Source organism: Vidua chalybeata, chromosome 1 (assembly GCF_026979565.1).
Source record: "Vidua chalybeata isolate OUT-0048 chromosome 1, bVidCha1 merged haplotype, whole genome shotgun sequence".
NCBI classification, from domain to species: domain Eukaryota; kingdom Metazoa; phylum Chordata; class Aves; order Passeriformes; family Viduidae; genus Vidua; species Vidua chalybeata.
Window position 1 is genome coordinate 91,877,172 of NC_071530.1, and position 14,512 is coordinate 91,891,683.

The following is a 14,512-nucleotide window of genomic DNA, read 5'->3' on the forward strand; positions in this document are numbered from 1 at the left end:
CCTCTTTTGTTTTGCCCACTTGATTTGAGAGGAGTTGAATGACCATGAGATTTCTGAACAGCTGTAGGTGGTGTGTAGGTGATACAGATCAGAATTAGGAAGCTCAAATTCTAAGAAGAAGAGTGAAGCAGTCATGCTGCCATGCTCTCAGAGAAGTGACATCAAAAGTGGGAATTAAAAGTTGAAATAGGAATATTATGGAGGGAAAATCAGGATTGGAACTAGTAGAAAGCAGAAAATTGGAAGACATAGAATGAAATAATGAAAATTAATTTTAAGTGAAAAGAATAAAAAAAGGAAACGCATGTTTCAGAAAACACATCAGGCAAAACAAAGGCAGAGCAAAATAAAAAGAAGACCATCATGTCTTGAAAAAAGCCTCTTGATATAATAGCAAAGATCTGACACACAAACTAAGGAAATTACATACCTAAAAATTATATATGTATATTCTGTTAATGGAATCAAATAGAAGTCCTGTGATTACACTGATGGAATTAAGTATTTTCGGATTAAGTAGTATTATCTCTAACCTGAGTTGATCTGCTCCTTTGAAAGGTCTGGTATCTGTGGGTCCAGTGAAGTATGTTTTTTGTGTGCGTATTTTGTGATCTTTAGGGTTCTTTTAAAATGTTCCAAGAAACAAATAGATCTTTCTTATTTTTGAATATAGTGAGCAACGAAACCTTGCTAAGCCAAATAATGGAAATTACTAGAAGAGCAAAGGCAATTTTTATTTTCTTACTTCTGTTTGCTACCACTTTCCATTTGATTTCTGTAATTCTGAATGCTTGCCTTGTGTGTGCAAGTACTGTGTCATTGCAGTGAGCATTTTTATTCCATTTGTTATGTCAAAGCTTTCTGTGTTTGAACTTTTTAACAAGACACAACAAGTTTTTACATAGCTCCAAGGAGATCTTTTATGCTGCAGCATTTAAAATTGCAAGTTCACTTTTGTTCTTGGTATGTCTTACATGCCCTTTAGCTGATGTTTTGATGTATAGGATGTTGTAAATGACTTCTCATAATTTGTATTGGTCTTTAGGGAGAAATCTTGCTTGGATACATGTTTGGGCAATTAATATCCGAATAACACTGCATTCTGGAAAAAAAAAATGGTTATACAGCTTGTGCCCTGTTAGCTCATTCATCTTTTGCAAAACTGCATAGGGGAAGGAAAAAGTGATCTTAGAAAGGAGGGTTCCATTTTTCATATTTTTCAAGAGGGTTGAAGGACACTTTTTGGCATCATAAAACTGTAGGAGTCAGTTGCCTAGATACAGAGATTAGGATCTTCCTGTTGTGTCAGGAGAAAAAGGGCACGCTTTCAAAAAATCCTGAATGCACAAAAGAACCGTCTTCTGAGGACTCAGAATGGAATTTCTCTGGGAGCTGATACAAGAGGAGGAATTAGCAATTGTAGAGGCATTTGTTGGTTGTCCTTTGCTGCGATGCATCGTCTCTATGTAAACCTGTACTGACATCCATTGTAGTAGCCCTTGGGTTTTAGTTGGTGGGGTTTTTTTGATTGTTTCTGGGGGTTTTGGTAATACCAAAAATTTCTTACTAGCTCTTAAGGTTTTTACTTATTTTAATTTGGTTTAGCAGACTTTCCTCTCCTGAATCTATTGTAATAAATGCATGTCATCGTAGACTATTATGTCTTCTGGTAATTGAAACTCTAATCTTAGGCTGTTAGCCCAGGCAGTGTTTCTTCTTGAAAATAAAGTGGTTTTATCAACTTTTAGGTAACACCCAGAAAGGATTTGTTCTTCCTTAATTTGTTTTCTCAAACTTGGAATATTGTAGGCTCCTGGCTATACAAGAAACAATTCAGTAAGTGTGTAAAATGCTGTAGAACTTCCCTCTTCATAAAATACATCACACATGGGATAAGTATAGTACAGTACAACATGAGAGTTTTATTTGCATTACTTAGGAAAACTTGCGTAGGTATTTCTCACTAGTGGCACTGTCTACTCCAAATTTCAGGCCATTAAACCCATGTCAAGAAAAGCCATACATGGAGCTACAATTTTATGTTCTGTATTTTGTGACAAGATGAGTGCATGTGGCTAGTGAGTCATTGTAGCTAGTGAGAGAGTTGCTTTACTTCCTTGTGAAATACATGCAGGGGACTAGAAATATTACTGAGGGAGATGTTCAGAGAAGCTTTCTTAATTGCCAGTTGCTAAAATCTGAGCAGTACGGAGCTCTTGACCTGTCTCTGAAAGCATGAGACAGAGGATCTTCTGCAGTATTCAGAGAGGAGGAATTACAGGTAAGTAATTCGCTTTTACAGTACTGCAATTTAAGGAAGGATGAAGTAAGGCATTTGACCCCACTGATTAAAATCTGTATATAAATTTTGGTATAAACCTGTGTGTTCTTCATAGGAGAGAAGCGTGTCTACCTATCACTGCCCAGACCAGGGGTAAGTTGCTTTTGGGTTTGTTGTGTTTACTTTGCATCTGTTGTTCTCTGTTTGACTTCTTTCCCTGTCACAACTTGATGGGGACATAACAATATCTTGGTAACATGCATCCTGACTGGATGGCTGACAGTAAAATATCAAAGTTTGTTAATTTATTAAGTGAATAATAAGCAGACTGAAGACAAATGTAACTAGTTATGTTATGTGCTTTAATCATTTTGATTGTACGTAAACTTTAATTCCTCTTCATTCATTTTTACCACATACTCTACTTTCATACTATATACTTAAAAAGTGCATTGTTACTATTAAAACAGTAGGAATATGCTACAATATACTGAAAATTAAAAGAAAAAATAAATCATACTACCAAGACTTAACATTATAGCCTGAGTTAACCTATTTGGAACAAGGGTTCATGTTTGAGCCTGTTGTAGCCTATTTAAATAATGGGTTTTTGTTTCTTTCTTTGATCTTAAGTGTGTTTAATGTAGAGAAAAAAGTTACACCAAATACCCAGTTCTTAGGTGTGAGGTATTTAATATCTTTAGCTGATTATAATTGATATTACACTGTTTCTGAGAGCATCTGTGTGTTAGGAAGCCTCCTAAATCCTGTTAGTGTCATGTAATCAGTCATTTGATTCACTTGCTGTGAACTGAATCTTTCCATGGGTAGGAAAAAGGGAAAGAATGGTCTCAAAAGGTACAGTAAGCTCTAGCTTGTTTTTTTCTCTCTTTGCTTTCTTTCCTTAACCTATAGAGGAATTTGAGTTTGAAATGGTCCTCTGTCTCCATGTCTTCTGTTGTGCAATTCTACAGCTTCAAACACAATACAGCATCTGACCCTTAATGAAAGGAGAAAAGCTTTATAAATCCAGTATTTATAAAAAAAGTTTTATAAAGCCAATCTGCAGATTTAAATAGAATATGTTAGGCTGCACGAGCATGGGTGAATTCCACAGTTATGGAACTAAAGATTGAAACTTTGGATAGGGTTTCTGTCCCTGACCCATTTGACTAAGACACATAGCTTCTGGATGTCATAATTTAGAGATTAAATGTTTGAAGTCAGAGTCCCAATTATGGATTCATATGTTTTTAAAAATACGCTAATAAAACTTTTGTGGTCAGCATTTAAACAGTTCTGCTTTGTTATTGTTTGAAAGGTTGCTGCCTTCTTTTTAAGCTTTGCAAGATACTTACCATTGTGGGGAGTTACAAATGCACAGTTTGAAAGTAGACAGGAAATGTAGATTGCATCCACAGGACACCAGAGTTTCTTCACAGAGTGACTTTTTTGCCTGGCTGATGCTCTGAGCTTTGGAACTGCCTCTCTTCCCAGTGCTGTTCCTCTCAGCAGAGCCTCTCCTCCCCCTACTGCCACCACAGATCTGCTGTGCCTGGCTGACGCCCACGCTGTCCCTGCACAGCGGCCACACTGTTCCTGCCAATCTAATTAGATCACGTATTTTGTTACATCTGTTTAATTGCCACTGTGCTGTTTGCTGGTAATGAGTGGCACCCTAGGCCATGCTGTAGATGAGGACCAGAGCAGCAGTGATGATTCATGTGTGTACTTAATACATATTTTTTCTCTATAGTTTAAAGTACTGAATCATGTTTTAAAAGCAGAATAACGTATCTACTGGTCTGACTTTTAAAAATTATACTATTCAAACAATGCAAGGGAACACTAGAGTGGAGAAAACTGCAAAAATATTTTGAGCTTTCTTTAGTTATTTGTGAATGGAAAAACTTGCTTGTTGCAACTAGTGCTGGTTTTCTTGAATACCCTTTACTCTACAGCTTAAATATTTGCCACACCTTCTAGACCAAAGTTTGTGTTTACAAACAAATGTCGTTTGGTTTTGTCTTCCTTTCTTCTTTTAAGACACTGCCTTGAAAACACCATTTCTGAAATTGCAGTTCTAATATGCAGCATAGTCAAATCACAATTAGAAGTTCAGTCGTTTGTGCTAAATGTTTCAATATGAGATCAGCATTTCTAATACATAGGCAGAATTGCAGTGTCTAATCTGGGTAGACATTCATAAGATTCAGAATATTTAAACATTTTTGGATAGGAAAAGAGAAATGGCAGAAAGTTAAACTGAGCACTAAATTGCACTAGGAACTTCAGTATGAGTACTTTTGCTCAGATTCTTGAAGTGAGAAATGGAAATGGGACCAGAATCTCATTTCTGATGCTGTTCACAATGAACAGTGTTCTTTCTTGGGTTTGTTTTTTTTTTTTTTTCCCTGCATGCATTACTGAACCCAATTTGCCCAAGTATTCCCACTAATGAATAGCAGCAGATTTTTTCCAGAGTCTTTCTAAATCTCAGACAAGGCCCTCAGTTGGGCACTGATTATCCAGCTTCCTCCTGTGCATCACACCTCTCCAAGTTATGACACCAACTTCGTACTGCAGTCCAGTGGTTTCTGAATGTGGACTGTGCCTCCCACGTCTGGTGGTCTTGCTGGCTTTGCACAGTGACAGCACCAGAAGATGAAATTAAAGTCAAGAACAGCAAATAATTATGAAATATATTATGAATTACTGCCTAAGTGTGTCATGCAGTTGGCAAGCACTGCCTTACCAGGTAGTCCACTCACATCAGTGCCACTAATTATTGTTTAATGCGAGCTTATATTTGGCTTGCAGCCAGACATATTTTGGATAGTTCATGACTTAAAAAAAGAAGGAAACCCATGAAAAGATGAGTGTCAGTATTTGCTTACAGCTGCTTCTCCAGAGTGACACAGAATAATGGGCTGCCTCCTCACACCAGCATTTGTATGGGTTGTAGCCTACATCAGCTTGCTATTAGCGAAATCAGCATCCCTGTTGCATCACTACCATCAGTGATAGAAAAATCAGTGCAGGAGTACTTCTTAAGACTGTTTAGACCTGAGTATTACTGAGGATTTACAGGGTAGAGACTGTACTGCATTAGGAAGTGGAGCCTGAGAACTGTGGAAGAGATCTTTTCCTTACAATTTCAGGGCATCTGCACCTGCTATTTCAGGACAGACAGATCAGAACAGGCTCTCAGTTTCTGCTGAGAAGTTTGCTTGAACCTCTGGAACTCTCTTGCAAACTCTTTCTCTGAATATAGAGCTACCTCTTTAAGATTTGCTAGTAAAATGATTACCAATTCCTTTTATTTAAAAATATTATTTTTTGTTTGAAACAGAAGCATAATGCAAATCTGAAAGCATTAAAGCCAGTCAAACTAGATACTGAGGTAAGATGCCATTATTTTAGTAAAAAAAAAACTCCTTTCATATTTTTATCTCATCTGAAGAATGTGTTTTTAAGTGCCATAAATATGGTTACCATTTACAGGAACAGGCAAAAATTGCAAAACTTGGATTAGAATTGCATCTGCTAACATCCGATGTGGATTCTGAGACAGAGAAATGGGAGGATCAAGAGAATGAGATTGTGCAACATGGGCAAGGCATGTCAAGTATGGCCTACTCCATGTATTTATTTACCAGGTAATTACACTGCACGAGACAAATTTTGGTGGGAAAAAGAGCATTAACAGTGTTTAAAGAAAGAACAAATTTTCACTTTCAGAGCATAATAATTGGGACCCATTTAGAAAGGAACTTGATTCTGTCTGTAGGCTTTATAAATTTTTGTAAATTTTTAAGCTGTTTAAAAAAACTCTGATTTTAAACCCCCCATTTATTTTTAAAGGGCTAAACACCTGTTTTGTTGGAGAGCATCTATTTAAATGTCTTTTGAGTATGGAAGATATTTTAAGAAGTATGTTCATAAATACTTAGAAAATAAAGGGAATTAAAGCATAAGTATATACCTGTAGATGAGATATGACTATAGATGAGAATTACTGATCATTGTACTGAAAATAGTTTATCTGAAATTTGCCTGTGTAATGTCAGCTTTCTTACTTGAAGATTTAGGTTTGCTTGAGTTTTTTATCATAGTTGAGATTTTTTTTGCTGTTACCTACTAGTCCAATGATACTCAGTATGCCAGACATGTGGATTTCTAGTCTTGTTCAGCTTATGAGAACTGAGCCATTGTTAATTCCCCAACAGTGCTGTAGCTACTGAGGTGTTTGTGTAATATTTTTAAATGCAGTTCCTGTAGGTAGTTATTGTTGTGCTTAGTATCTTCTGAAAGAATGATACTAACAGTTCACTGGTTTGAACTGTTAAATAATCAGTGGTGAGACTATAATTTATGTTAAATAGCAAGCAAAATAATCTGCAGTCTATAAATGGCGTATCTTCTGCTTCTGTTATTTCCCACAGAGGAGAAGGACTTCTGAAAACTACTCAAGATTTATTTCATCAGGCAGAGGTAATGTATTTTTAACAAAATAGGACATAGACACTCTGAGTGAAGCCAAACAGGAAGTTCAGTGTCTGATTCCTTATACATAAGTACAGTGTACCATGAATTGACTAGCAGCTGTAGATTTTGAGCAGCCTAACCCTGATACATATTCTGAAAGTGAACTTCCCAGTGTTCCAGTAGTAGCTTCAGACAGGATCATTACACTGATAGATTCCAGCTAGGAGGAGGGATAACAAACTGGCATTATGGCAAATACAGTGGACTTCAACACATCTGTAGTATTTGTTGTGTCACTGAGCTCAGTCCCTGGTAGTGTTAACAGATACTAAATCCTAGTCTGAGCAGCAGGATTTTCATGGGAAAGAAAGAAGATGTAAAAATTTGCACAATGCAAACAGAAGGGCCCAAATTAAGTGATGTGGGATGCTATTTCCAGGATGCATACCTGTGTGTAACAGGAGGCTGGTTATCTTTGAAAGGACAATAAACAAACAGGGCAGGTGTCATCACAAAACATTTGTGAGTTGTCACAGTACAAGAAATAATTGGAGGTTGGGAGTTTCGTTATATGTAAAGGGAAAACCTTTAAACTCTGCTTATTTGTGAGGATGGCAGTTTTTAGTGTAGCTTGTTATTTCAGAAGTCACTGCTGTAACTGCTGACTTGTGAATTATAGACATATACCATTATTACAAGTATTTCCTGCTACCTTTTTACTTAAAAGCACATGATTAAACCAGGAGGTAAAAGCCTTTCTGTTGTGATTCATTTTGTTACATGCTTTCTCCTACTTTCAGATTTTTGCCACAGAGGGCACAAAGCTTGCTTCAGCTCTTCATGCTCTTTCTGATCAGGTGATGTATCTTATGACATCAGTGATACTGCTTAGAAGTTGCTTGTGCTGTCTTCTCCCTTAACTTGATTTTGGAGTCTTTAACACAGAGTTTTTTGTCTTCCTGGATTACATACCAGGTACATGATGATGACAAGCCTTTGCTTCTTTTGGAGGCTGAAAAACTCATCTCTCTGTGCAAGCAGCTCCAAGCAACAGCTAAAGCTTCTGCTCAGGGTAAAAGTGCTACATTTACAAAGGTAAAGTAAAAAATTATATCTATTTCTCAAAGTAACACCTAACTTGTTTTGAAATAAAGTAATTTACTAATCTATGCTCCAGTTAAAATATTGAACCAGGCTGTAGTAGTACTATAATCCACTAGAATTCCATTCAGATAAACAGGAACTGTAATTAAATGTACCTCAGTATGGACTTCAGGGATCAAAATTTTAATGAAGGTAATATGTATTTCCACCACTGTAATAATTACTGTTACTGATGCTTAACATATATGTAACAAATTCCAAACCCCCAACTCCACTACTGAAACACATTGCTTCTCAGTAGGTAGCATCTACCCTGGACTGCAGATACTATTTTCTGATATTCATATTTGCTATAACTAACTACATAGACAGCTGCCATGAAAGTTTCATCACTGTTAACACAAGAAGTAGATCTGCAAACATCAGAGGAGATCAGTATCCCTGAGCCAGCAGTAATCAGTGTGAGCAAGACCATTTCCATGCAGCTGGATGTTTGTTTCCAATTGGCTGTGGAAAAGGTGTTTCAGTTTTAGAGCAAGGTGTGAAACTGGCTAAAGCATGCAAGCCACTCAGAACCAAACCTTGGGGTTACCACTGTATGGTTTGTTTTACACCCTCTAAATTAAATGGGAACTCCAGTCTGTGTATATAGTGATGTATCAGTACATAGAAGTAACAGGTTCTCAAATTAATGTCTGAGGGGTTCAGACTTGTGACCTATGCTGAGTGTTAAGATGTAAGCTAACTTTTAGTGTAACATTGAACTAAGGCTTAGATAATGCACAGCTCTCTAAATCATGCTGTCAAGACATAAAACAAAATGAAAACCATGAAGAATTGTGATGATCCATGCTTAGATCATAAGAGCTCCTTTCCAAGAGACTTCTGTTACTTTTTAATATAATATTAGTAGTAGTTCATTCTCTTGGGATGTGTCTGCTCAAGTTGTGCTTAACAGAAGGGATGCTCTTGTTTTGCATGTACTATACAGAGAAGTTTAAAAAAATGTAGGCAAACCCATTTGATTAGGAGATATTTTAACAGGAAATGTATTACGTAACCCAGCTCAAAACAGATCATCTCATGCCAAAAACAACTGGCTAACACAAGTATTGAGTAAGAGGTATTACTCTACTATTACTTGTCTTGTTTAGGTTGATGCATGCATTCTGAAAACAAGGAATGTGATGACTCTCTTGTGTCAACTTCTTCCACTTTGCTGCAAATTACTGAGAAAGGTGAGTACTAGCTTAATCTGCACTATTTAAAAGTTTTGGGGTTTGTTTGCTTGGGTTGGTTGGTTGGTTGTTTTTAAGAAATCTTTCTTCTATACATGCACAGAATAAAGCAGGAAATGGTTGTCTTAAGCCTGCTCCACCATGGAAAGAAAACAGAATACGAACTGGTACAAATGCACGTACTCCAGAAAGAAGAGTGGAGACATTTGGCATCAAGTCTTTGGAAAATCATGTAACAAACATGACATTTTTAGAGAGCAAGTAATCATAGCACTGAGAAATGCAGGAATTCCCATTTGAAAATAACACTTGCTGAAGTTTCAATACTGCTTTCATTTGTGGAAAGTCAAGCCAGGTTTATTTGATATAAAACTGTTGATCTTTGTCACATCTAATAGATGTCCCATTACTTAGCCATTAAAATACAAGCTAGTCTAAATGCTCTGTATTTTTCTAGTGTGAATGCCTTTCCTATGCTCACTATTGATACCGAATTTGTAATTAATGCTTCTGAATGTTTTAATGGATGTGTCAACCCAAAGATGCTGCTAGTAGACATTTTATGTAAAAACCCCTGTGCTGCATACGCTATATGTTACACTACTGTTGAAGTCTGTAAACTCATCTCTGGCCTATTTCAGTCTATGTAATTGATAAAGCAGAATCAGGAATATAGTCTGAAAGGCTGTGTACTGAAGCACTGAAATGTTACCTTAGTTACAAGTTATACCTGCAATGAAGTAGTCCTAGGAAAAAAAAACCCCCTCTTTCAATAGATGCACCCCTGAATTTTAATCTTGACAGGATTTATCTCCACAAAAAGTATATTTCTAAGTGATTAATAGTCTTGACTAAAACCCTTTTTCTTTTACCCTATTTGTAGATGGCAGTTGTTGCTTTCTATTAAAACTTACTGAGCAGAATTCGTGTTGCCTGTAGAACCACTGAAGTATTATGCAGACTGGACATTATGCCATTTAAAATTGAAGAAAATAGATACTGATTATTACAAAATTCTGTACAAAGGGCATTATTTGACTTCAGGATACCATGAAAATACAACTTGGTGTGAAATATATATTTTCAAGTTTATCTGCTCTTTGTACACAGACATTTGTTGCATTTTTATTTTCCATTCATCTGTGTCAAACTCCATATTGTATTAGTTTAGCTAAATGACATGATAGCTAAATGCTATGATTTTTTCTATATGTACTATGCTTGCATTAAGCAGAAGCAAAGCTGATTGTGGAATATAAATAATCTCCACCATGTCATTCTGAGCTTATTTAAAAACCTGAATTAAGGTGGAATTCAGAGAAAAAGAAAAACTTTACGTCAAGTTTTTACAGAAATTTTAATACACAAACTATTTGAACTGGTTTATTCTTTTACAAATCAAGGGGTTTAGTTCCACTTTTAAAAACTGGCACTGGACCTTTTCCATACTATAAAACTCACAGTGTACAATAAACTTCACTTATTTAGTATCAAACATAGATGGGAAGTATAGATTTGATTTCATGAAGCAGAACTGCGGCGTTTCATCAAAACTTCCTCGTACTCCTTCTGCGTCAGAAGTCCCTGAGTTATACTCTTGCTTTCTTCAAATTTGGGTAGAACCACTGCAATGTACCCCTCAGTTGATGGCTAAAAAGCAAGAATGAAGTTAGCAGTGGAATAAAAGCTGAAAAATAAAGAACAAGAAAGTGTCGTACCTTTTCTTGCAGAAGAGCAGGATTGCTGAGGATGTTCTCATTTACTTCAATCAGCCGCCCTCGTATGCAACTGCAAAAGTGTTCAGATTCTGTAGATGTGTGTGGTATGGCAAGGTAAGAAAAAATGGGAAAAACCTTACCTGTAAATGGTGTATTCCTCTCCATCTGATGAAGATATCCTGCACAGAGGGGCAAGTTCTGTTAAAAACTGAGCTCCCTGCATTTGGAAAATAAACAAACATGTCTGTAGTTTTAATTACACAGGGCTTGTAGAAGTATTACCATCAGCAATATCTAAAAGGAAGGATGTGTGATAGTTACAGGTCATTCTCAGTTCCAGTGTGTGCTTCCCTACAGAAGGGAAGTCACCCACTTACTTATGTGCACAAATCAAAAAAAAGCTTGTTACAAGCTTACAGATTTAGTCATAATTAAGTTTCTTGCAGACTAGCAAACTTGTATTTTTATGAGATTGAAGTCAGGGGAGAGAGGAGAGGAACAGCATCTTTGATTTTGGTGTCTGCTTACTTAAACTGCATCTCCAAAAACCCACCACACTGAACTGGCCCATCTACTATCTAGTCTCCAAATCCTTTACATCTTCTTGGAAATAAGTTTTTATTATTTCAGGGATGTTTATATCCCTCTGTACACTACCAAAAAAAATTACTAGAAGCTCAAGTGTGTCTGAACAACATTGGAAACCACCAGTGCTGTAGGAGCACTGCAAGACCCTGGCTGGGACAGGCAGATAGGCACCTCTTGAGGAAGTCTAAATTCTTCAAGTGCCGAGGGGCTAGTTTTAAATGAAATACAAAAGTAACCTGCTGGGTTTCTGTCCAAGAAAGGACAGAAAGATCTCAGGCAGTGTGAGAGATTAAAATCAAAACTAAGGAAATCAAAAAGCCATACCCTTTTTGACTTTCCAGAGACCTTATTCTGAAGTCTGCTACAGTTTGCACTGATTTGGTAATTAATGTTTTTAATTGTTTTCCCACTTTGAAGAAGAGGGTGGGCTTCTGCCAGGGTGATGACACAGATTCTGAAAAAAAAAAAAAAAAGTATACAATTATTCCACTGTAGTTGTAAGCCACAGCTTTGTGCTCTGAGCAAGTCCCAAAGTCCCACAACGTTCTCTGCCTATCTTATTTGACACCTGCCGTACCAAAGTGAACAAAAATGGCATTCTGTCCTAAAGCTACTCCCGTGGAAAATGCTTCATTTTGAGATACCAGACTGGACTGTCAAAAGCCCTACACTTCTTACTGAAACAAAACCACTGCTTTTAAATAAGCCAGTGCTGTTCTATCTGTTGTACCCCATGAGAGCATGGTTGGTTCATTTCAGCCAGTAGCTGAAGTAGGTACTTGGGATAAGACAAGTAAAGCACAGTATACTTTTGTCACAAAATGTAATACACAGCAGTGTTTCTCAACAGCGAAAGGCCCTTTGTGGTGAACAGCTGAGGAATCTTTCGGTGACCTGGGCCTTAGTTAACTTGTTGCTTGCACTTCATTTTTTTCTAAAGGAGGGTTATTTCTTACCATGACACTGGACAGTTTGAGACAAGCCCAGCTAAAGAGACTAGGCCCGCCTGGCCTAGAACCATGTCTAATGCACAAGCATGAATTTGCCAGTAAATGGAGAGAGTGGAAGCTCTTCTGTTTGAGAGTATAAAACCTACAGGAAGCACCAGAATCAACAGAAGAGTGACTGCAGAGAAAACCAGGGCACAGAACCAGATCTCTCCCTGTGGATGCTGTATCCATCTCCCCACACTCCTGGGGAGTTCTGGCTGCACAGCTCCCACAAGAGGGAGCTGGATCCTGGTGAATGCAACCAGCATGTCTTAGCAGCAAAGCTACCTCCCTTCACCCCAGCCTCCTTCTAGGGGGAAGATAACAAATTATCTTTGAGCTATCACCTGATGGAGCTGAGACCTTGTAAAACAAAAAATCAAGAGACAACTTCACACTGCCTAGAAACAGCAAACTGAGCCATAGCCCCATACATAGCAATGGTAAAATACTTTACAGAACATCAGGCTATGCTGCTGTGGAACCCAAGGGTCCTGATATTTCAGAATTCAAAATAGCAGAACAGTCTTCACAGACAATTGAACAAATCAGTGGAATTTAAACTGCTGTTTATACCAGACACCTGAGATTAGTAATCTTATATTTAGTATTCAGTACAAATGGAAGGGTGTCCTTCCTTGCTGTTACTGTCACACCTGTTATTTGAAGGTACACTGATTTCCCTTTTGAAAGAAATGAGGGAAGAACTCCAAGAAACAGTCACAGAGAAACTCCAACTCCAAAGGCTGCAGCAAGGTGATGGTTCTGCCTTGTGCCAAGCATACCCTTCCTTTTACTCTGAATTCCTAGAGCAGGCCATAACTACTCACCAGGTACACAAATGCTGCCTCACCTTCCCTCAACCCATGAGCCACTGGCCCTGACAGTTTTTGTGTGGACAGTAGTTAGGTTCTGTTCTTCCCTCTGGGACTGAACACCCCAGAAATGCTCCCAATGGAGTAGTTGCTGCTCTCTGCAGCAGAGAGAGGTAAGGTATGGAAAAAGACTCCACATCAGATACAGGTGGATTTACTCCAAAGAACTGGATATCCAGCTACATCCAAGCAGAAGCAAGACACTTTTCCTATCTTGCCTTCACCATCCATTAGTGCACAAATGTACAAGAAAAAGCAATTAAGTTTTATCTAGAAAAAGCTGAATGTTTGTTCAAACTGAAGCATTTCTAAATCAAGTTAAACAGACTCCTTCAAAATGTCATTACAGAAAGGCCTTTTGGAACATTTCTGCTACTGATGATCACAGAATCAATTAGGTTAGAAAAGACCTCTGAGACAGACTGAGTCCAGCCTATGACCGAACACCACTGTGTCAACTAGAGCATGGCACTGAGCACCACATCCAGTCTTTCCATGAACAGCCCTAGGGACGGTGTTTGGGGCCCTTTCAGCAGGAGAGGGTGCAAGAGAGCGAGGGCAGCACCACGGACACCGCCGAGCAGTACGAGGGGGTGTGGGGGGCCGTCAGGGGGAAAGAGGCCAAGGCTCCCTATTTCTCACTGGAGCAGTAATTAAAGGATGGGGAGGCCGATTTGTCCGGTGCTGTGTCCCAGGCCAAGGCTCTCCATGTCCCGGCTGCTGCAGCCACCGCCGCTCTCTCCGGGCGCAGGGCGAGGGCCGGCGCTGCGGCAGCGCCCTGGCCGAACGCAGCCCGAGGCCTCCCGAGCGCCGGCGCCCGGCGGGCAGGGGCGGACCCCGACTCCCGCCGGCCACTCGCCTGTTGGAGTGCTGCAGCACGCAGAAGTCCTCGCACGGCCGCCCCTTCACGTCTGCAAGAAGGGCACAAAGAGGAGTCAGGGCCCCGCCGCCACCCCGGCCCGGCCCGGCCCGGCCCCCGGCGGTACCTGGCTTGTACCAGCGTGTGAAGTACCGCTCGGCGCCGCCCGGCCCCGCCGCCCCCTCAGCCATGCCCGGCCCGGCGCGGCCCGCCCCGCCGGCGCGGCGCGATGACGGCGGAAGGGCGGCCCTAGCCCGGCCCTCTCCCCGCCCCGGCACGGGAAACCCTGAGGAAACCGAGTACTACCTGCTCGTACTACCTGGTTTGGATTTTTTTTTTCTTTTCTCTCGAGGCTATTGCATATTTCGCCGT

General features: G+C 39.2%; 2 protein-coding genes across 2 annotated transcripts in view; one reads left to right on the top strand and one right to left on the bottom strand.

The window, feature by feature from the left end:
- CTNNAL1 (catenin alpha like 1) overlaps window positions 1-10,034 on the top strand; it is a 57,312-nt gene extending 47,278 nt beyond the window's left edge. The window contains exons 12-19 of the mRNA XM_053958979.1: window positions 2,397-2,434; window positions 5,634-5,684; window positions 5,786-5,940; window positions 6,727-6,775; window positions 7,570-7,626; window positions 7,745-7,864; window positions 9,028-9,111; window positions 9,215-10,034. Of these exons, the coding sequence (XP_053814954.1) occupies window positions 2,397-2,434; window positions 5,634-5,684; window positions 5,786-5,940; window positions 6,727-6,775; window positions 7,570-7,626; window positions 7,745-7,864; window positions 9,028-9,111; window positions 9,215-9,376 (716 nt within the window). The 3' untranslated portion in view covers window positions 9,377-10,034. The remainder of the gene's footprint in view (window positions 1-2,396; window positions 2,435-5,633; window positions 5,685-5,785; window positions 5,941-6,726; window positions 6,776-7,569; window positions 7,627-7,744; window positions 7,865-9,027; window positions 9,112-9,214) is intronic.
- Window positions 10,035-10,481: 447 nt separating this feature from the next.
- ABITRAM (actin binding transcription modulator) lies at window positions 10,482-14,373 on the bottom strand. The gene is made up of 6 exons (XM_053959231.1): window positions 14,268-14,373; window positions 14,141-14,192; window positions 11,742-11,871; window positions 10,970-11,046; window positions 10,830-10,899; window positions 10,482-10,761 (listed from the first exon to the last, which is right to left on the bottom strand). The coding sequence occupies exons 1-6, from the start codon at window positions 14,329-14,331 to the stop codon at window positions 10,633-10,635; spliced, it is 522 nt and encodes a 173-aa protein (XP_053815206.1). The 5' UTR covers window positions 14,332-14,373; the 3' UTR covers window positions 10,482-10,632.
- Between the last annotated feature and the right edge of the window lie 139 nt (window positions 14,374-14,512).